Source organism: Phymastichus coffea, unplaced genomic scaffold, assembly GCF_024137745.1.
Source record: "Phymastichus coffea isolate CEN01 unplaced genomic scaffold, Cenicafe_Pcof_1.1 PCOF00036, whole genome shotgun sequence".
Classification (NCBI taxonomy): Eukaryota; Metazoa; Arthropoda; class Insecta; order Hymenoptera; family Eulophidae; genus Phymastichus; species Phymastichus coffea.
In genome coordinates this window covers 1,394,323-1,417,405 of record NW_026706847.1, presented here as the reverse complement: position 1 = coordinate 1,417,405, position 23,083 = coordinate 1,394,323, and the positions used below count along the sequence as shown (strand labels likewise).

Below are 23,083 nucleotides of genomic sequence, written 5' to 3'. Positions count from 1 at the left end.
AAACGCATTGAATGTGATTTTGTACCTATTTTCCCACGAAGCTTGATAATTAGTAATTGAATGTACGAGAAAAAGCACATGTTCGTGTAATTTTGAATTTACTTGAATTTTATAAACTGTTCATTACATTTACGCGCACATCACCTCTGCACGATGTTCATCTTAAAAACAATCGTGATCAAGCTGTCGTACGGCATTTCCTAAATTAACCGAACTTTCACTCTAACAAGCTTGCAAATGAAAGTTTAACTAGCTATTTAGAACTTCAATCAATAAATTTTGCGAGCACTTCACCGCCAGCACCCGAACCAACGTAAACTTCTCGTAAATCTATTCCCTTCCTTCCGTATCTCGTAAAATTTCGCGTACGTAATCGATGATTGCGGGTCGGGCGGGGGGTGGGGCGAAACACGCGATCCGTTGAATGGCGAGTTGACAAATGGTGTGCTTAACGACGCCCACACGAGAGGGAAAGGCGACCTGTTGTCGCGCGAAAGCCAAATGAAGACGCCCGATTGCCGGACATTTGCATAGATAGGCGAAACCTGCTGCCTGCTAAGCTAGGGCGTTTCGGACTTCCGTGACTGTCCGGGCTTTTTGCATAATTCGCGTGAGTTTGCTGGGCTATCGATATGTAGCTGGAACGAAAAAAAAAGGGTGATACCCCGACTGGAATACGCGTATATTTTTCGAGCGAGATGACTCAAAAGTAGATCTACGCAGTTTGTCGTTTTATTTTCATTCTCGGATGATCGAGTGATGCATATGCGTGACTCGCAAATTAGACGCGTCATTTTCTCGTCAGCGTCGTTACAAGCTTTGACGGTGAAATTACTCGAGCGTCGTTCTTCGGATTTCGGACCTACGCCCCTACAAAACACGTACCCCCGACATAATCGATCCAGCGGCGTAAAGCCTCTTGAAAATGTCCACGCGCGGATAGACGGGCAAATAAGCCTGCCTCGATAACTCGAGGACTCGTTGCAAAACAGCTCGAATCAGCGAAAGCCCTCGCTCCATTGTGCGCCGGTCGATTGTACATTAAGCGGCGCGATTCCATCGGAAAATTACAGCTTTTCGTCGTTTTCTTTTCTGCAGCTTCGCGTCGGTCATCGTAATCACGCGCGAGAGTGGAACTGAGATTATTATTCGCTCTTATTTTTTTTTTTTCTCAACAACTGCACGTCAAAGAAAGGCAATTAGGTCAACGTTTGCGTTACCTTCGTTTTATCGCAACCTTTCATCCGAAGAAAGTCCGGCTCGTTTTTTATTTTTCTTTTTTTTTTTTCTCCTTTCGTTAATTAACTACGCGATTATGGCTACACGATCTCGCGGCAATGTCAAGCCCTATCATTTTGATCGTTTTAGTGGTACGATTAGACGAATGCTCAATTTGAACTTGTGACGTTTGGACGAGTCATTCGTTCACTCGTATATTACGAATAAATTTGAAAGCCTTTGACGATCGATCGCCAGCAAATGAATTAGCCGCATCGGTCAATCAAACCACGTGTCGAAACTCGGAAAAGCAGATCAAACGTAGAAACCTTCCGCGCACTCGGTTTTCCCGGTTTCGAGCGACCTAATTAGCGGTTACATTCCATCAACCCGATCGTCGGCTCGAATCCGCCAAGGAAATGCATGCACTCGTTGTTCTTTGGCACTGGCAGCAGCGCGCGATAAGTATCTCTTGCGCCTGCTCCGTAGCTTGCCGCATTTACTTTCTTTCTCTCGTCCCTCTTGTCTTTTTTTCTCGCCGTCAAGGAAGCTGCATTGCGGTTGCGAGATGCACGTTTTTCACGCCCCCCAGTGATTTTTTTTTTCGTCGCCGCGCCAAGGTCGACCGTTCGAGCTCGTACCTTGCGCACCTCGTTCGCGAAATATATATTTCTGAAGACTTTCGAATATGCATTATTTTAATACTTGAAGTTGATGTGGCGTGGTTTTCAATAAAAAAAATGTAACAGTTATTAGAAATAAACTTTAAATCCTAAGAATAGTTGATCGCGAAAACTTTATTTTTGTTATTGGTATTTAAGCAATAAGAAACTCAAAGCAATTTCTTGAAACGACATTGGTAACTCAATAATGCTCTGTTATTTAGAACTGATGGCGTAAGAATCGAATAGTTTATGCGAGTAATAACAACTTCAAACTTTCTTTTCGTCATGGTAGCCATAAAAAAAAGAACAGCCGAAACAAAATGTTTATCCTCTTAAAGGTAAAGTATATATCCGTTGAAAATTTGTGGATCGAAAGCAGAGCCGATGTTACGAAGCAAAGACGTTCACCTCAGCTCCAAGAAAAACAAAAGCGATGGCTCATACCCGCAGCAGTTCACGGTTCGTCTAACGGATCGTCGTCGTTGTCGTGTCCATTATATTATACATCAGATCGCCGAATAGCCGAATACACGTACACTTTCGTGCCCCAATGGCCGATCTAATTCTCGCGTGCGCGTTGCCTTTGATTGTTCGACCAAGATAAACCTACGAGTCACTTGGGCTTGTCGAATTCAAATGTTCGTAGTGCTGTGTATATTATTGGTAAGTTCCATGTGCGTTGAACGTTATGCTCTCTAATAACTAACAGTTATTGAATTGCCACGCGATCCTCGGTCAATAACATTGAAAATTCTTCTATTTAGCATTTTGTACGGAAATCGTAAAATCGATTGGCTCTCAAGGAAATGCAATTTTGAATCTCAGATGGCGCCCCGAAAATATCAAACAGTTCGTGGAACACGAAAAGCAATATAAGGCCCACAGGCTCTGGGACAGAGAACTAATCACTTACACACACAAGAAAATCGGGTTGGGAAATTAGCACGACTGGAACAATTAATAAAGCAAAGAAATATCTAATATTACGAGCTGCTATAATAAAAGGAAAGACTGCTGTAATGTATTAAGAATGCATCAAGCGCAGGTTGTCGATTGACATCAATTAAAAGCATAGTTGATCGCTTTTTCTCTCTTTCTTTTTTATATTTTTCGAAAACATGCGCTGGTGCTCTCTCTCTCTCTCTCTCTCTCTCTCGCTCGCTTTCTTGTCCTTTTGCGTTGGCGTGTAATTTAAATAACAAAGCACCATCACCATAGCTGCTTTCCAGCTCACGGAAAAATAATAGGCTGCAACACGCCGCTGCGTCTGCGCCATCGCGAAAAGTTCACGGAGCCTTATTTGCATGAAGAAGCGAGAAATAAAAGAGAGAGAGAGGGAGAGAGAGAGAGAAAGCGTCGGTCGTTAGAAAGAAAACAACAGTTGGTTAACACGCGTTTCGCCAATCTTATTATACAATTGCAGTATGCACTTTTACTGAGCACGAAACTGCAGGTGTAATCGTTAATTACTGCGGCTTTCCTCGAGTAATTATCGCTGAGTTTGCTAATTGGCTAAAGCTGTTTAATCATCTTTTACGAAGCCAGGATTTTTTCTTTTTTTCAATTTTCATCGAAAATAATTGCGTGAATGTCGACAAGGCGTGCCGCGCGTTATTCGCTACGGAAGCTAAGTGACGTGCCTCGTTCCTTTCACGCGCCTACGCAAGTGCGTGCCACAACTTCGATTTTCCACGCCTTTTTTTTTTTTTAATGAAAAAGAGAACACGTAACGCGGTAAATAAACCAATTCGTACACGGACTTTTCGGAACATCCAACGAGGAATGAAGGACTTTAATTTTCACAACAAAAAGGGGAGATTAAAAAATCTTGGTGTAAAAACGTTGCAACCAAAAAATAATTGGCAAGCAACAATATAACAAAAAAGAAATCAATGCGTATTTTGCTTCTGAATCCATCGGAAGTCGCCGAGCCTGAGGTATCTGACGACTTTCCAATAACGCGGGCCAAGCTCGCGCAAACTTTTGTACACGTTATCACGATTTTGCTCGTTCAGATGACTGACGAATGCTTTGATCTGGCCCATTGTCATTTTAACGTTGAGAGAGCGTAAATTGCCAAAGACTTTTTTACCCAGCAACCGATAAAATTTGAGACTTCGACAGTAAACGCCATCTAAATTGATTGTGTGCAGTTGCTGGCAACGCTCGACCAGCCGTCTCATTAGTGGTGCTTGCAGGTACATTGTTGATTCGTCTGCAAGTGATATCAACGATTGTTAATTTTTAATTGACTTGGGGGAAGGTCGATCGTGGCTTACCGTGTTTGTACGTTATTTGCAGCTCTTCTAAATGTTTGTTCGACAGTGATATTTGCCGGACGATGTTGTTCGTGTCGATTCGATTTCGTATCACAATCTTCTTCAGTAAACTCATTCGCTTCAGGTTGCTGATGATTTCGGATGGCGCTGTCTTGTCGTCCAATATCTGCAACAAGCACGCGCGCGTACACACACACACACACACACACACACTCCGCCAATAAAGATTTGTGTTTGTTTTCGCATCCTAACCTCATTTGTTTCAAATGTACAAGTCGTAGCCATACACCACGACCCATAAAAAAAACCGTGCAAAAGCATTATGAAGAAAATAAATAAACAAATAAAGAATCGAGTCAAAGCTCAAAATTGTCGTAAATTAAAGCAAAGAACCTCGTACTCCTTCCACAGTGACGGATGTAGCGCGATGGACTGCAGTTTCCTTGACGTGCGTTTGAGAGTCTCGAGATCGCGGCAGCCTAGGTATCCCATAATTTTCAATTGAATTTCCACCGGCAATTCCAGTAATCTACTGCTACGCTCCGGCATCGTCGTGATCGGTTGTACATGTTGACAGCGACGTTTCTTAGCTTCGCTTCTCGTCAACACACCGTGATCATGTGCTACCAACGTATTATTACGAATTTTACAATTGATCGCTCTTCGCCGACAGATTCTTCCCATTTCTTTTCCTAACTACGACGATAATTTCGAAAGAGTTTGCGACAACACGCCGCGCATGCTTTCGGGCTTTTTTCTCGTTGGAATCACCTTCTCCCGGTCGATGCTTTTTTCAGTCTTTTTTACTGGTTATAAACCGAGAGTTTATCATTTCTTTTGACAGATCCACGTGAAATTGGCCGCAATTTGCAAATCGCATATGCTTCGCGGGTAAACACGTAACACACGTAACGTCGCTCTCTCGAGTATGCAATCGACATGATGCATTCGCTTTGGCACGCCAACCGGCAAACATTCGCGTCTGCGTTAACTGTTGCATCGTTTCGCGCATCATCCGCATACGCGATCTTCTCAGTGTCAAATGCATCGGAATAGACGCGCACCAGGCAGAAAAAAAAAACTGCGCGCCTCGTGACGTTCCTCGAACAAATAACGATGTTTCGTCGAAAAATCATCCTCGATCGCGTGAAAAAGTTCGCTGCCCTCTCGCCTCGCAAAGTTCATTGCCCTGCTTCTCTATTACCTGGCGCTGGCACGAAAGCTAAGCATATTGCGCCTTCTAAACAGCATCGTCGCGGCGCGGTTTTCTCTCTGACATGCGTGACGATGCGCGGGTCGCGTCGCGAGTGGAATGCTCGAGCGGGCGCGGGAGCGATATACGTCGATTAAACGAAAAAAAAATAAAATAAAAAAAATTGAAACCGCGTACCTCGTAGGAAGACCTCTCTCTTTGACCGGCGCCGATGCCTGCGTACGTCTGTCGACGCCGCGACGGAAATAATTGGCGCGCGTCTACGCGCTGCGCTAGGTAGGTGGGTTGATTCCTGCCTCTACCTCCGGTCCGTGCCGCGCACGTAGGCGATAGAGCGACACGCGCAAATACGTTTAATTAGGTTAGCGTGCGTAACGCAAGCTCGGCGCGCATATTCGCCCGTTTCCGTTATCTTGCTGTTGCACTTCAAGCGAAGCACTTGTCAAATTGATTTTTCCCCGCGACCGGAGAAACTAGTTCGCCTATTCAATGTCATAGCTTGACGGACACTCGTTCATCGTCGTTGCGAGCTTTTTTCATCTAATTTTCATGTGTCACGTAAGCCCTTCCATTGGCGCGGAGAGAGAGAGAGAGAGAGGCGAGCGTTTATAACCTTAACCTCGGAGAGCAATCGATTGTTCGACACGAGCTGAGGTTTATTTGTATAATTGTCGTTGATTGCGACGATGCTCTGGAAACTGTGTCGAGTATAGGCTGCTGCGCGGTTTAGCGAGTGCGGCCTTGAGCTGCACGCTCCCAAGGAAGCGTGTACTGACCAAATTATAATCGTGCTTATTTATCGTGTAATTCAATATGCTATTCATCAGTTTAAAAACTCGAATTGTCGCTCCATTACAATCAGACGGATAATCTATGTCGATTAATCCATGCGTCAAACTAGAACATCGTCAATTGAAAGTAGGCGAAAGCCAAGAACCAGAAAACAATTTACCACGTAAATTAATCCATAAGATTCCGCCGTGGCGAGGCTCCATAAGCACTAGCGTCGCGCTCGAGCCCACCTCGAGTTAAAACGAGGCGAGGGTCTTTGCCTATGTGTCATTGGCTATATTCGCGACCTTTATGGTCGTTTCTTTTCTGTTCAGTCGCGTGTCTCTATGCACATAGAAGTCTCGTCTCCGCATGCACTCGCGCTCGGGCTGACCGAGTTAGAGTTCCGTGGCGCGTGCCGCTGGCTCGTCTTCGGCGCTTTCGCCCGCGCCAGCTTCCGCACCGCACGGTCCGCGCGAGGCTCGGTCTCTCGTCACGGTGAGCTCCCTCGCGCGACCGGACGCGTCGCGCTCGTCTCGGCGAACGCGCCGGGCTTGCTAGAGCGGGACACCGCGTTGGAATTTTCGTGGGTCGGCGATCGGCGCCGATGATTTCTTCCTTTCGGAATGTCGATTTTTCGAACGACCCGGCACGCAAGCAGAAACAAAGCGTATATAGCGAGCCTCGCGCGAAGGACATCGGCATCAAAGCAATCAATTTGCACGATATCTGACTGACAATCGAGCGCGATCGATTGTCGTAATCCGTGGCTCATAAATTAATGCACACCGCGAGAAAGCTACGCCTGCGTTATCGTCCTTGACGCTCGCTAACGTTAAGCTTCTGCCCGTGGCACGCTTCACGTCGGCTGCCCGGCTGACCGCGTGCGGTTTCGGCTTATTCCTCGTCGAATTCAATCACGCTCGCCGCAATCGCGCTGGAATATCATTTCAGCTTTGCTGCTCTCCTTATTTTTCAGCTGCAAAATGCTGTCGCAGATGAAGAGCATCACGCTGGGCAAGTTGGAAGGTAAACGCTCCAAGCAGCTCATGTCATCGTCCAGCCTATCGGGCATGTCGCAACTGTCCAACAGCAGCGAGGAGGCGCTCGAGCCTTATGTCCACAAGCCTCTGCACAGTAACGACAAATCCGACAGGTGAGTATACTTCGCGCGCGCGCTTCCCATTCATTTTTTCTTCTTCTTACTTAACCGCCTGACACTCTCGATATGTCGCTTATAATTGAGTGGGTTTCGAGGAGTTGTTCGATGAAAAGACGCGCTCACCATTTACATACTTTCTAAGCAATCAATTCTGGCAGCCGCTCGTCTTGTTGAGCAATTTTAATGCACGCGCTGATACTTTCGAAACGAGCATTAAAAGCGAGCAATGAAACATCGGTTACACCGGACTCACGATCGAGTAAACGATATAATAAAAGAGAAAAAAAACAAAACCGACGACATTATTGCCGCACCATACTTATCAAAATGAGACCTATCCGGAATTTCTCGACCTGCCTGTCGCACGCATTTTGCATATTACTCGCAGAACGGTTTGTAGATAATCCTCGCGAGAACCGACGCCCGGTTACGCGATTTTTCTTTCCATACCTTGGCAGGTATCGTCGTTACCGATGCGCGGCGCCAGCTCTCGGGAAAGAACTCGTGTACGCGAATCGATCGTCCCTCCCTGTATTACCGTGCTTATCGAATTTGAAAGCCGTCAATTTTTCAAACCTGCCGAGCATGTCTCTCGCGCGGAAACTGGTCGTTTCAAGCTGACGAGACTCGTACTTGCTTTTAACGAGCGCTTCGCGAAAGTTAACGTGTGCGTTTAGTCTTCTCGAGTGTCGTGTTGTTAATACTGTACATGTTGCTCGTTTCGCGTACATCGTTTCCTTTTGCCAGATGATTTGTTGCTCTTCGCTATCGGGTCGCTCCTCGGAAAATTTTCGCTGTGAGCGCGAAAAGACGTTTCTCGAACCTAACCGATTGCGCGCACGTCGATACGAAGCTACGGCTGTCCTGCGTCGACCAAGCGGGAAACGTCGAAAGTACAATCGCGCGAAATAACCGACAGAATCGAGCCGCCCCCCAACGCGTCGCGTTCGCGCGGGCACGTAGCGAGGAACGCGCGAGCGTGGACGAAAGAAGAGAGACACGACAACGAAGCGCGAAACGATGCTGCACGCGCGCATAATATGCTAATCAGACGTGGCGCGCGTGCGAAATGTTGACGTTTCACGGCGGCTTTGGTTCGTTAGCGCTCGGCCGAATTTCACAAGCAGCCCCGAAATTCGGATGTAATGAGAACGGAAGAGACGCCCAGCTTGTAAAGGCAGCCCGCAAAGCGGTCCCGCGATTCTTGCTTCCGTTCGCAAACAGGAGGAACGTCTCCCTTTCATTTTTCTTTTTACGGCTTCGTAGCGGGTTTTCGAGCGCGCGAAAAACCACGTGCTTCGCACATTTTCTGCGCGCTCTCCCGTTGCGTGGCTTTCGTTGTATATCGTCGAACGGCTATTCGGCGTTGCCCTTTCAGCCGAGGGCGTTGGAGATAGCCTCGTTTCGGGTTTTTTTTTCTCCGCGTGCTTCTGCGTGGTTCGCTATACCTTCTTTTTCTACCGCCATTACGATGGGTTATAATTCAACAGTGTATTATCGATCGCGGTACTTTTGAAAGACGAGCGCAAGACGTGCCTTCAGTGGGAAGCATGCAGTCGACTTCATCAGGAAGATTCTTACTTTTGTCCCGCCCATTCGACATTCGTCAACGTGACTTTCAATTATTAGCATGGACAGCCGTATTTGAGCAATTTCATCACGCAGATTGATTATTAACTTCGGAAATGCGCCTTTTCACTCAAACTGATACGTTTTATCCCTTGGGTATACCGTGAGCGACTACGAGAGATGCCAGAAATTCAAATTATTACGATCCTCGTTTCCAAAGGGAAGTTTGTTTGAATCAAGTTCTCGTTCGGTTCCCTCACTATTTAGTTTCATAAGTTACGTCGCTATGATTTCGATTGCAGTTAGCTATCATTTCGTATGCACTATACAGGCTGTTTCACTTAGACCGTCGTCGCAACTGAAAATTCACGCTAATGGCTCTTCTGAATCATTTGCCTCGCACGTTAAATTCTACGACTTCGAAAATCAACATTAAGTACATTGCTATTCGATTGCAGCACGGCGAAAGACAGAAGCGCACAGTCGAGCGAGTGGCTTTTGAGCGGACCGAGCGGTAACAAAAGCCCGATACTACGGTTCAAGTAAGTATAACGAACCAACCTCTTTCCTCTCCTCTCTGAATCAAAAATAGAAATTAATGCTCCCTGCGCGGATTTATTCCTTTGTAGATGTTCCGCGCTAGCCGAGCCTCCGGAAAATCCACCTGCAAAGCAGCTGCACATGACGTACAAAATCTTCCAGGCAGATACCAAATTGATCAACGTTCTCTTGCAGTCCCACGGCCTAACAGAGGTACGTTCATTCGACAATGGGAATTTCAAAAGACAAAAAAAATTGTAAAAGTTCTCTTCTACAAGATTTTTATTAATCATAACGTTGTACAAAAGGATTTGGCACACAATAACTCTCGATACACGAGTATATTGGCGTTAACGAGAAGGGAATACAGGATAGGCGGATATCGCATAATTGACGCGAGGTGTTACAGCGTGTACATGCATGTGTGTATGTATATTTAATCGGTCGATTTTTCAGAAATGCACGAACTACAACGGCGTTGCTATGCTGCGTAGCTACACAATCTTCTCTACGTAGGTGCGCAATTAGATATCTCGTATCTGTTGCTGCTTGCTTTATCTCCTTGTATACCGCGAGATTACATATAACGATCGTTAAAAAGTCGAAAGCATAAATCGATGCGAGATTACAATCAAGAGCTTACTGGCTAATACGTCCTTAATCCTATATATGCGCAGGTGATCTTCTTTTTATGTCCACGACGACGACGACGACGACGACGTTTGCGAAAAGCTAATTGCGAAAAAAGAAAATCTTTCGAGAATGTCATCTTTTTCTTTTTTTTCTTCACCATGCTCTCGCAAAACAAACAAGTTCGTTACTGCATTTCGATGCTATGCTGTCACGCAGCATCGAAATTGCAATTATAATGTATATATCGAGTGGACAGGGATTGCGGGGGCTGACGGCGAAATATCGGTAATACTGATGAATTGACAGTCCGCATTTGTTTTTCGTGGAGAGACAGAGAGTGAGAGAGTGAGAGAGTGAGAGAGAGAGAGAGAGAGAGAGAGAGAGAGAGAGAAAGAGAGAGATAGATACAATGTGAATGGCAGCTATAGAACGTAAAAACAAGACCAGTCCGTCCGCCTTAGGAGGAACATCGAGCGGACAAGTTGATTCATCGCTACTGAATGCAATTGCTCCAAAACCAATGTGATCCAGGACACAAATCCACGTCGAGATTCGCCTTGGCAAGTGTATTCCTCAGCGTTCTAACTCCTTCGCAGTCAAGACCCCAATTGGCAAGATTACCAATCCTCCTCAGCTTACCGCAACTCTTAAACATGTTCAAGACCGTGGAAGCCGACACTTTACTCGCCTCGTAGATGTAGAAGCACTCGAGATTCTGTACCAAGCTGTTGCGCTGCGCTTCGGCACGTCGCAATCCATACGACTTTGGCGGTTTGGCAGGCTCGCTGAGCAGCTTTTCCAATTGTTCGTTCGTCAAGTCGAAGCAGCTGTGCACGTGTAGAGCCGTGAGTTCTGGCGCCAAGGACAAAATCTTGGTGATGGTCAGTGCGCTCACTGTTCTGCCCAGCTGTACGCTTCGCAAGTACTTCATAACCGGCGGATCAGGACCAGCAGTCCAGATGACGTTGGAGCCATCCTTACTGAAAGTTAGCAAGTTGGGACAGCTCGCGAAGATTTCCTTGAGATCGATGTCAAGTGGCACTTCGCTCTGCGCAATCCTCAAATCCAGTTCCTTCAGGTTCGACCCGTTGATTCGCAGATATCCGTAGAACCCGTCGAGCCATTCCTTCTGCACTGGTATCCCGTGGACACTCAGCGACGTGACGTACGGGAACAGCCTCAAGCCCTCCGGTGGATGATGTGGCTCGGATATGTGCAGTTTCTCCACTCGCGGACACGCTTGCGCAAGCAACTCCAACCTCGCGGGAGTAGTTCGCGAACTCCTCGCTTGGGTCAGACTGAACGGCGTTTTAAAGTCGATCACGCCGCGATTCATGATCTCCACCACGCGACCCATGTGACTATATTCCGCGAGCGATTCCAGCTGCGGCACGTGCATCAGTGCCAATAATACTCCGGCGCTCGTCACTCCGGTGTTGGCAACGTTCAGCACTCTCAACGTGTCGCAGAGGAAATTTCGACTCTCGCAGTGATCCAGCAGCACCTGCTTGTCTCGCTTGTCCGATCTGGGATTCTTCATCTTCAATTTTGACAAGAGGCTCTTGATTTTCGACCAGCTAGTAGCTTCTCGACTGGCCTGTCGTGGCGCTCGGTCTCGAAACTCGACGTGCATTATGAGTTGCTTGAGCCCGACATCGGTCACTTGTCGCGAGCAAGCGACGTCGAGCACGATGAGCTTGGGACAAGCTTTGCCCACCACCTGTAGCACCGTATCGCTGGCAATGTTGCGAAGCGTCAGCTTCTGGAGATTCTTCATGTTCATCAGCGCCGACTTGAGCAACTTGCAGTCCAACCGCAGCAGTGCCGATCTTGCGAGCTCCAGCGACTCCAGGCCAACTCCCTCGGTTGCCAGAAGTTTCAGCAGTGACGTCTGATGACTGCAGCCGTAATAGCAGCACAAATTCACCTTCAGTCTTTTGATGTCGTGACCGAGTAGCAAGGCCAGTAGGTATAGTGGCGCTGGTCCGGAAATCAACGTAGATCCATCGGTAGACGGCCCGTACAGCATCCTCGACGTCTCGTCGATGACTTGCGATCTAAGTCTGGCTGTGAGTGCATTAGCGTAGTACGGCCTGATAGTCTGCTTAGCGAAGTTGAGTACTTGTGCGGCGGACGATTCCTGGGAGAGCACCTGCAGTCGGCGGCACGTGCCGTCCAATACTTGGCATACTCGCTGCAAGCTCAGCAGCTCCAGACTGTTTGGCTGGCGGTGCCCTGGCATTTTGTAAGTGTGTGCTGCTGTGTTGTCGGCGCTACTGAAACATCCACCAAAGTGACTGCGTTAGAGACGAGAAACACGAGGCAAAGAGGATTTCGCTCGCGGGATTATTGCGATTCAAAGCGGCGTGTGCTGAATTTTGAGGCGAGCTTTACCCCGAAACTCTGCTCGTTTATTTTTCTCTTGTATAAAAAAAGAAGGTTGTTTTTGTTGGAATAACGGCGATTCAATGTATTTTTTTACGCTTTGTAAATGCTTTGAATCGATCGATAAAAGTACATACACACGCACAGCATCAGAGAAAGTGTCGAGCAGTAATCTCGAGGGTCGGATGTATATAAATGCAATTGCGCGCGCGACTTTTCAAACGGCAAACAGGCAAATTCAATAAAGTTCCTCAGAGTGGTCGTTGGCTTTTTTTTAGTCCGGCGATCCTTTCGTCGACTATGAGAGGTTAGCATTGCGACGTTAATTTTTGCCGCTTATTTTAAATGGCTACTCATCCAGAACGGTTGTGCGCACTTCGAATCAACGCGAATTGATTTTCATGCAAGCTATTATATATTTGTTTCCACGCGAGGTACCGTTATAAGCATGCGTACGCTTATACAATTGCTGTTGCTTCTTTTTTTTTTCTTTTTTATTATTATTGTCGCGCGCGCGCCGTTATCTTTTTAATTACACGGCTAACCTTCTCTTACGCGACACAGCGTTCGTGCATAATATAATATAACTACTACGACCAGGACGTAAACATTATTTACGGACATTTGTCTTCTTCTTGTCACTGCTGCCAGCATATATAAATATCCGTCGTAGATAACGAGCTCCTCGTTCAAAAATAAGTCTACTAACTCGATAAAACAAGTGATTAAGAGAGAAAAAAAAGAGAAACTACGCGTAACGAAGAAGACGAAACGCGAAGGATATGTTATGTCAAACTACTCATCGTATCTATATTACGCCATATGCACATTCACCATTACTGTAACCAAGAAGCTCACCTGTAACCATTGCGGCGGTCGGCTGCCTTTAATGTGTTTACAACGGTGACCTTCCAAATATACGAAAGTGTTCGACACAGAAAAACTGAACTTTCGATCTCTTTCACGTGGAGCGACAACATGCGAAATGTCGCGTAGCACGCGCACCCGTGCCGAAAGCCCGCGCGCTTTTATTTATTTATTTTTTCTTCTCTCACCGCCAATCGACAAACAACCAAGCGTTTTTAACGATTGTACGACCCAAGCGTTTTTGAATAATTTTCGAACTTCGATTGTCGCGAAAACGAATGATCCGCGCGTTATTATAATGCAACGCGGATCTGTCGTAACTCTTCGAGAAGCAAAAATAAGAAAGACAAAAAAAATATTGTCAAGTGCGAGCGACGCGAGAGGGTCATAAAACGTAAATTACGACTTTGCGGGAGTTTAATTAGATAGTCTTTTGAATAATTCATGCGTCTCTCATCATCATCATCTCAGCCGCAAAGGTATTTTTACACATATCGATTAGCGAGAGACAAGACGACCGTTCACCTCTTTTTGTTGCATTTTAGATGGACATACTTCCTTCTTGTTATTTTTTCTTTTTTTTTTTCGTAGCGTAAAATCGGAGTACAACTTTGCGTTCGCGTGAAATATACGAGGACAGAAGATCGTGCAATCGTAACGTGAAACGTGACTCTCGAAAGCATAATACAGGAACCAATTACGAACATCGTATCGACGAACTCACGTGCTGCGCGGAACTTATACCCAACCCTCCACGGTAATTAGACAAAAAGCTTATATTAGCTGCGCAGATATTGTTAGTAGCCGATATTAGATATGACAGAACGACACGCATGGGTGAATCTGCATATGTGTGTGCGCGCGTATGTTTGTGTCTTATTATCTCTAGCGTGTATACGCAGGATTGTTTTTACGTCAAACTCGACTACGATATTAGTTTTTTTGCTCCGCGCGACGATGTGTCAGCAACCTCATCGTTAAAGGTCCGGTGGTGGTATCAAATTAATTTAATTACCTGGCGTGACAGCCAAAATTGATCGATGTATTTTTACAAGGCAAGGCGTGCCGAATAAAATTTGGCCGACGAACAAACAACAATAGCAACTAGGAACAATTCTTGGGTAAATAAATTTGATCGAGTAATTTCATATGTGCGCAAGCGCTCTCCGTGCCAGTGAATTTCACTGCCGTAAACAAGTGGCGTTTTCCCGAGTGCGTTATCTTGACGTTTCCTCGTGCTGTTCTTTTTTTCTCTCTCCCTCTCTCCCTCTCTCTCTCTTTATACCGGTTTTCACACCGCTTATACGTGCATTTGCACTTATAAATACTTGTCACATAAATACTTAAACTGCCTCTGGCAAAGTCAAACTAATTTATTGATGCTCCCCCCCCTCTCCGTAGTCTCTCTCTTGCACAATTCTTTCTCTCTATCTCCCTCTCTTTCTCTCTCTCTCTCTCTCTAAAGGATCGTTGTCTCTATCGTTTTGAAAAAAAAGTTGCTGCTCGTGAAAATCCACTATCTTTTCCATTGATTGTGAAGTGCGTATCAAGCAGCACGTGGACGCGCAATAGCCGATAAAAATTGCAAGCAGTCAAGCTCGTCGTTGAAGGATTTCAGCAGCCCTGCGCACTGCAACGTGCTACGGAGCGTTACACGCGACCTCTTCCAAGATATCGTCGCTGAAATCTAGGCGTGCTTTCGATCTCCGGGCGAGCCGGAAGCCCATCGCTCGACCCCGTGGGTGGAGTGCAAACGCGGAGGCCAGATCGCTGCGATCGCCCTGCGAATTCGATCTGTTGCGAGCCGAGCGCGCTCGTCGATTATTCAATGGACACCGTTGAAGTAACCGCGCGTTTCATAATTCACGCGCGGCGAGCAATGAGGCACGGATACATGGGCTTCGCGGCCAAATGGATAGCTGCGAGCGACGTGCATTATTACGGAGCGGCAACAAAAGCTTGTATGCGCAAGACAGAGACAGAGAGAGATGCATCATTGACGACGACGACGACGACGACGGCGACGAGGAAAATAAATCTCCGCGGTTCGCGCACGTCTCTCTTGGGAAATATGGCATTCCCTGCGCCTCGCGAACTGCTGTTTTTTTTTCAACTAGAAGCAACGCACACCGCGCCATTTATATTTGATACCGCCGTCGCGCGCGTCTGCAACTGTCGCAATCCTCTCGCTCGCCTTTCATTCCAAATTCAATTAAACTTGGCCAGCGCAAAAATCTCTCACTCTCTGACCCTGCGATATTACGGCGGAACGCTGACGGCGTCTTTGCCGCGGTAAAAGTTGCCTTCGCGTAAATTTTCGCACGCCGCCCGGACGTTTTGGCACGCGACGACGACGCGCCGGTGTAGCTCTCTCTCTCTCTCTCTCTCTCTTTTTGCACGATCGAATGTTGCGAGAAACGGGCGCGCGCTTTGTTTTCCAGTGGTAAGTTAGTAATGGGATCTTTGGCTCGGTCGCCGACGTTGTTTTCGCGCGGGATTGAAAATTACGACTTGCAATCCGGGTGCGCTCGGGCTGGCGACTGGCGGACCTCGCCGGCGATAATGTTTGCGCGCGCTGACGGCGCGGTTCGATGATTTGCGAACGTCGCCAAAGCGGGCGTGCCCCGAGGAAGCACTCGACGAAGACAACGACGACTTTCAATCGTTGCCCGATGACTCCGTGCAACCTCCAAGCCCTTCCTCGAGCTAGCCGCAATTCAGCACGCTCCTGCAATCACCGTCGTCGGCTGGGCGATACCTCGCTACAGATTTCTTCGCGCGCTTTCAAATTGGGCGCGCGTACGGATATTTTCTTTCTTTTTTTTCTTTTCATTTTCGTCCGGAGAGGCCGCCGCGTTATGCAATTAACGTGTGCCTGCGTGCAAAGCCAAGCAAGGCATTACGTAAAGGAGCCAGTATTTCGAGCGTGGCGCCCGGCGAATTCGACTTTTATTTCGGGACACGTTGAGCGCGACGCGTACCGCATATCCGCGGGCGCGGTGCATCTTCCTTGTCTCCCTCGAATATTACGTAATTTCGCTCCTAAGTTTGTTGAACTCGCGTGTCGCGCGAAATTGATGATTCGGAGTCCGAAGGCATGCACTTGACTTGAACGCTCATATCTAGACAAGAGAGAGAGAGAGAGAATTAACATCGTCTGCACTTGCACTTCACACTGTTTACACCGGCGACGAAGCAGTGAAGAGGAACGGCAACTTGCGCGCGTATAGATCGACTTGGCTTGCGTGTGCGAGTATATACTTTCGTTTCTCTCTTTCTCTCTCCGGCTTTGCAGGTTGTGCCGCGAGTGTATATAAACAAACGCATCTTCGCGAAAGAGCGAGCGGGAGAGAGGCAGAGAGAGAGAGAGAGAGAGAGAGAGAGAAAGAGAGAGAGAGAGAGAGAGAGAGAAGAGAGAGCGCATCGACCTCTCACTTGTAATAGCAGGCCGGAAAAGCGGAGAAAGCCGCTACGACGAAAGGAGGCTACCTACCTGTGCTGGCAGCGCTGCTATTCGAGAGAAGCGGTGTGTGCGTGCGCAGGCAGATATATCCGTCTCGAGGCGCGCGTGGCGTACGTGTGCGTTCGTGTGAGCGCGACGGGGCAGGCTGCGCTAGCCGAGAGACGGCAGCCACGGCTCGTGCTAGACTGGCTTGGCGCGCGCTCGGCCGCTCGACTTGACTGGCCGCCGCGCGACGGGCTGCGCGCGCAGCGACCTTCTCTTTCTTCTCTTCTCTTCTTTTCTATGCGCCGCGCGCGCCACGCACGCGCCTCTCGCGCGCCGTTTTGTCTTGCGTCGCCGTGCGTGCGCGTCTCCGTCAAAACAGACGGTCGGCGGCCCTCTCCTCCTTGCCTTCCGTGTCTTTCGTTCCATTTTTCCCCGGCGCGACGTGTGCGCCTCTTCCCTTTTACCCTTTCTCGTTTTCTTTTTCTAATTGGCTTGGCCGACGTAGCGGCTTCGTTAGCGGCCGACAGGCTGCGGGGTGCGTTCCCTTTTCGCGGAGCAGACGTCACGCGACGCGAGGCGACGAACCGACCAGCGAGAGGCTTTGGATGCCATAACCCCGACTGATTTGCCATCTCGCGACGAGCTTTTGGATGGGCTCGATTGCCAAGGCTCGCTCGCGCGCAGCAAGTACAGAGAAAGCTCGGCCGCCTCCGTGCCGTATAATAAATCGGCACGTCCACTCTGTATCTGTTTTCGCGAGAGTGCCACGCACAAGTAGAATCGCCGGCAACGGGTAATTTCTTCAAATTGCTCGCGCGCGAAATCATTCGAATAATCCACAGTATTAGCGCGACGGAAGTCTTGAAAATATCTCGTCCGACTCGACAAGCCCGTCTATTCTATAAACTCCGAGTGGGGTCGTCCCGAGATCCCGAAAATACACTCGAATCGTTCGCTTGTTCATCGACGTAGCGTAGTAGCGAGTGGCAATTTATATACGAGTATATCTCGACAGCGAACGATTTTATAAGCGAGCTGCTCGCTCGCGAGGTGAGCGGATCGTCGACCCCATGAATGCATTATATAGGCGCCGCCAGTGTATTTTTGTTGACGCGCTTGCAAATTGCATCGAGTCGCACGATCTGCCACACATTGCAATCATTCATGCGCACCGAAAGAGAGATTTGTGAATTAAAGAACAAAGGCTCGACTCGACGGCTCGTTAATTTTTTTTTTTTTTCGACCGCGTACGAGTATATAGAGTGCGAATGTACGTGTACGCTGGACGCTTGAGCGATAATTCAATTTTATTTGGCGGCATTCGATCAAATGAAAATCCTTTATCTGGGCGGCGTACGCTAATTGACGTGTAAACACTGAAGCTTACTAGCGTCGGTAAAATTAGCCAGAGATACGAATTATCAAATTAACGATCTGACAATTGAGTCGTAATCATTGAAGAGGACTCGCGCGCGCCGTTGATTGTCATTCATCTGTTTGGTATTCCCGCGCCTCGGTGTATATCCACGCGAGCGATAATTGCTTGGCGGGTATCGTGCATTTCGATCGGAAAACACGAGCGCGGAATTCCCAAGGCGCCGCGCACGCGACTTTGCTTACAATTTCTTTCGGCTTGCATCGGCTAACGATCGAGCTTTCGACGCGATCGGGAAAATTACTGTTGTAAAACCGATCGCGATTAGATAAGGAATAATGGCGCGTGTTGACGACGCCGCGCGACTTGCCGGCACGGACCAGTGACCATCGTCGGTGCGAGCATGGTGGATTTTCGACAACGAAAGCTTCTCGTGGAGCGCGTCGATTATTGGGTGACCCGTGAGTGGCCGACGCGAAATGCGGACAGCTCGGTCGAAAACGAAAGTCGACCGATCAACAGTCTAAGTTAGCCGAAAATGTAGGGGCGAGCAGGAAGCTCAGCGGACGCGGAACGATTGAGAAACGTCCCATGCTGTGAAAGCAAAGCAGCGAGATGATTAACATTTCGGAGCCGGTGTCGCGTTTCTATAGTGGCGAGCGAAAAAATACGCCTCGAAAGAAGGAACCCTGAAAAAGTTATTAACCGCAGCGGCGAGGTCGACGCCCTGCCCCCCTTTTTCCAAGCAATAAGGTCCTGCGCTAGCGAATCTCGAGCGATAAACACACGACGACAGCTCCTGACTCACGTTCTCTCTGTCTGTCTGTTTCTCTCTCAATGGTTCGACAGAAAAAATACTGTATCGCAGACGCTTCTCTTGGTTATCCTTGGGAGCACGTTTGTTTCTCGCGTCATCGCGCTCGTAGCCTCATTTGCCAAGCCGCGAGCATTCCCTCGTTTATCGCGGTGCTTCGCTCTCCGTTTTATGGATTGGCCGCGCGATGACGTTTTCGAGTTGCTTTCATTCGGCCCCGTCGCCGTTGTTCGCTCCTAATAGCGCGAGCCTGGCGCTCTTCTTTGCGCTGGCGCCTCGTCTCGTTAAACGGTTTTAGCGTAATTCGTTGCCCGCCGAGGGATGTGCCCCGTCTCGCTGCGCCGATCGCAAGTCACACTCCACAACGCTTTCAATTTTTTTTCTGCCAGTGCACATTTGTAGAGTCCATTGTTAGCTCGTCGCTTATTTCACGTAAGCGCAGCGAACTTGTCTCGCAAACTGATATTTCCCAAGGTACTAATGCATATATGTCAGCCCTTCGTATTGTTCGCCAAACTTTCCAGACGATCAGCCAAACTTCCATCGCGACAGGATCGTGCGTTAACTTCCTTTTGGACTCGTACCGTTCCATGTGGTCGATAGAATCGCATATTCTTTCTTTCAATATGTACAGATACTGCAGAGTAACATTACCCCCTCGAAAAGAGAATGCGCTGGTGAGACGTTGAGGAAATGGGTAGATTTCGTTAAATTTTAATCACCTACTGTTCCTTTGGAACTAAAAATCACAAACAGTTTCTCTCTCTTACGAGTGTTATGGATGTCTATCTCTGGAACTCTCTGCCCTAGTCTCTGGGACATGTGCCGTCGCTGGACGGCTTCAACAGGAGGGCACGTGAGCATTTTTTTTGAATTGGACGTGTAGGCCTGCGGTGAGTGCTACTGGAGTTATTTATAAACTTATTTTGACTGACAAAAATTGTCTCTAAAAGTTCTTTCAGACTACATTACTAGTCTTAAAGAAAATTCACACTAGTCTTGCAAATACCACGATAATGATTTATCTCTATAATAATTCTAGTCTAATATCTAGTCAACTTAATTATAAGTTATTTGTGTTGTTCAAATTTGTTAACTATAGGCTTTAACTGAGGAAATCTCTATGCACAAAATTATTTATTTATATTTATACATATTAATATTGCATCTCTGTGTGATTATACTGTGATATGTGATACATGATATTATAATTAATAAGATACTTTGACAAAAATTTTGCAAAATAAAGAAAATGTAAAAATTACAAATTATATTGTATATTTTTATTGTATATTTTACTTAACAGTAAATAAAGAGGCATCTATCTATCTATCTATTTATCTATGTATCTATCTCTCTCTCTCTATCTCTATCTCTATCTCTATCTAACTATCTATCGATCTATCTGGGTTGATAGAATACACTCACAGTGACAGAATTCGATTTCGATCGCTTTGACGAATTCGCATCCTGGTTAAGAACTATTCTCTTTACCCTTGGAAAACTAGCATGGACATCTAGGATTGTTTTTGAAGAATTGTACTCCCGCGATTCTTCATATCTTCTTTTCCTTAAACTTCTAATTCGCGTCGTCCAAATTTCATCTGCGACTAACTTGCTTGTGGTACCGGGTCGTTATTTAAATTATTGCATTCGAGCCCCTTACCACCTTGTTCAACGAGAAAACTGTAAATTAATTACACGCAAATCAAAGAATCGTTGATCTAAATTTATCACATCTCTATTGAGGTCTATTGATATTATTAATACTTTAATATTGCATTTACCTTATCATAGTTTAATTATGTTTAAACATTCATCTCTATTTGTATAGGTCTTATTTATATAAGTCAGTCTCAAGCGAAGCGATAACTTAGCCATAAGCAATGTACTACTACTGTATAACTACGTTGTATTTCGAACACATTAGACGAGATTCCACCCATGGTGGAATAAAGTGAATTCAATTTAACTCTCTTTCGATTCAATAAACGCTTCGGTAATATAGTTCTCGCAATCATATCTACATCTTCCATTTCATTGTGTCACGGAAGTAATAACTTATAGAGCAGCAAATCCGAACGTCAATACAAATTAACAAGGTCGCGAGCTTCGGTGTACGTCATTTATTATTTTACATAACCGCATACAACAGGAATCTCTAATCCATTATTCCGAAAGTCGATCGCGCAATTGACAATGTTAATGTCGCAATCGCTGGACAGCATCTCCCTATTGTGGTGTATTAGAAGAATAAAGGCGAAAAAAGAGCAATCTTTATTCATTAAAAAAATACGTGCACCAAGGTTTCATCGTAATTGCACTTCTTTTTTTTCTTTTTCCTTTTTTTCTCTCTTTCGAAAGCGCATAGTAATTTCCTTCGCGCGACTACTTCCACTACAACGTCTTTCTCGATAATCACATCGATGAAAATCGAGTATTCCCGGGAAACGGCAATTTTTTCCCCCGTGTAAGCGACTTTCGTTTGCCTAGAGATGCTCCGAGCGTGACGTGTCGTTAATGCTGCGCGCGATTACAACGACGAGATCTTGTGTGAGCGCGCGATAATAATCACAGCTTGCGCCTCCTTCGGAAAACGAAATCGTGTCATCGCAAAAAGTAGGTTTGCCTCTTTGCTTTTTCTTTTTTTTTTTTTTTTGATGCAGCGCTATAAATCAGCTGTTCTCTTGTTGTACGTAGCGTGCACTGTAAAAAAGAGAGAACGATTTCAAGTACGCGGACTCGACGTCATTCTTCGGGAAGTTGAAAACGAAAGAGAGGAAAAAAAGGATTTGATGAGGTTAAAGCAACGGTTCAAGCGTACATACGTCATTAGCTATATATATATACATCACTTTGACCATCGCTCATTCAATAACAATCCATTTGGTTGTGTTTGTCACGTATGACGTAGTTCGCTGGCAATTTATATAGAAAGCTGGCGTTCGCGGTAGGTGCAAATATATTGCTATTGACATTTGGCGGCGCGAAATTGAATATGCAGTCCGGGGCTGACTGGAATGGCGAGTTCGCCGTTGCGAGCGCGCAATTGTGACGAGCGAAAATGCGGCGCGGTCGCGCGAGCTGTGAGCCCGAGCGCGCACGTAAATTCGGCGCCCTTCGCATCACGTTATCCAGGCGTCGCGCGCTCGCCGAGCCCGAGGAAAGTTGACTCGATTGGCAAATGACTTGCGATCCGCTCGTGCGACGGCACGTACTCGTTGAGACGGAAAGCTGCGCGCGAGACGCGGAGACGACGAACGGGGATGGCGCTCACGTTCCCTCTCTTTTCCATTCTTTCTCGCTCTCGTCTTCTTTCAAACGATTTTCCCCGGAAGTCTGTCGCTGCGCGAAATGCAATTACGGGCGTGCCCCCCCCCCCTGTTGCTTACACGTAATGACGCCTCCAACTGCAACATTTCGATATAACTTTTCCATGTGCGCGCGCGTGTGTTTTGCTCTCTGCAGAGCTACGCGAAGGAGTGTTTGTTTTGTTAATTTCCATTTTTTTCCTTTTGCCATCTGCGATTTTTCGTTCGAAAATAAGCCCGCGAGCGCACTATTTCGAGAAAGCATAACAAGTGGCGCAATCGATAAATATCTTCAAAGGCGGCAGAATGATCGACGAGAGTTTATTGACGTAAAATCAAAGGTTCGAGCGAGGCGCAGCATATTATCAGCCGCGCAAATCATGGAAAACCGAGCTCGATAATCTTATTAAGGAGCCCTCGTGAAACGCTTCGCACGCTCGTAAAGCAAGAAAGCTCGCGAGGCCATCCCGTAAATAATCGTTAAAGCGAGCGAAAAGCCGGAGCCGCGCCGCCAAAAGAGCGCCGATCGTAAATAAAACTTTGAAAACGCGCTCCCCCTCGAAAACCGGATATACTTCCGTCTATCGGTGAAAACCCGTTTTTCGTGCAAAACCACAGTTTGTTGTTTCGATCTCATTTCTTTTTTATTCATTTCGAATTGAAAACGAAGATTCAGCAATATTACATACATTTTGCTTGTTTTTCAATAACAAGAGGTAGAGATTCGCAGAGCCTTTATTTGGAAACACGGTATAATAAGCTCGCAAACGATATTCCCAATCAAAGCTGGCTTATCGAACTTTAATAAACTTTCTGCAGCAGCAGCCGTCTTC

The 23,083-nt window shown here is 46.8% G+C and overlaps 3 protein-coding genes across 4 annotated transcripts in view; 1 reads left to right on the top strand and 2 right to left on the bottom strand.

The window, feature by feature from the left end:
- The window catches only part of LOC131663480 (tubulin polyglutamylase TTLL5), a 41,136-nt gene that overhangs the window by 4,809 nt on the left and 13,244 nt on the right, over positions 1-23,083 (top strand). The window contains exons 2-4 of the mRNA XM_058933916.1: positions 7,126-7,302; positions 9,336-9,419; positions 9,507-9,630. Of these exons, the coding sequence (XP_058789899.1) occupies positions 7,133-7,302; positions 9,336-9,419; positions 9,507-9,630 (378 nt within the window). The 5' untranslated portion in view covers positions 7,126-7,132. The remainder of the gene's footprint in view (positions 1-7,125; positions 7,303-9,335; positions 9,420-9,506; positions 9,631-23,083) is intronic.
- On the bottom strand, positions 3,773-4,711 carry LOC131663572 (uncharacterized). Its single transcript, XM_058934043.1, has 3 exons — positions 4,556-4,711; positions 4,163-4,328; positions 3,773-4,098 (listed from the first exon to the last, which is right to left on the bottom strand). Exons 1-3 carry the CDS (start codon positions 4,709-4,711, stop codon positions 3,773-3,775), a joined length of 648 nt encoding a protein of 215 aa, XP_058790026.1.
- On the bottom strand, positions 9,690-16,984 carry LOC131663481 (uncharacterized). Of its 2 annotated transcripts, none has more exons than XM_058933917.1 (2): positions 16,796-16,984; positions 9,690-12,326 (listed from the first exon to the last, which is right to left on the bottom strand). In XM_058933917.1, exon 2 carries the CDS (start codon positions 12,290-12,292, stop codon positions 10,544-10,546), a length of 1,749 nt encoding a protein of 582 aa, XP_058789900.1. In that variant the 5' UTR covers positions 12,293-12,326; positions 16,796-16,984; the 3' UTR covers positions 9,690-10,543. The 2 variants fall into 2 exon arrangements, with proteins under 2 accessions (XP_058789900.1, XP_058789901.1); XM_058933918.1 differs by having other exon boundaries at positions 9,690-12,323.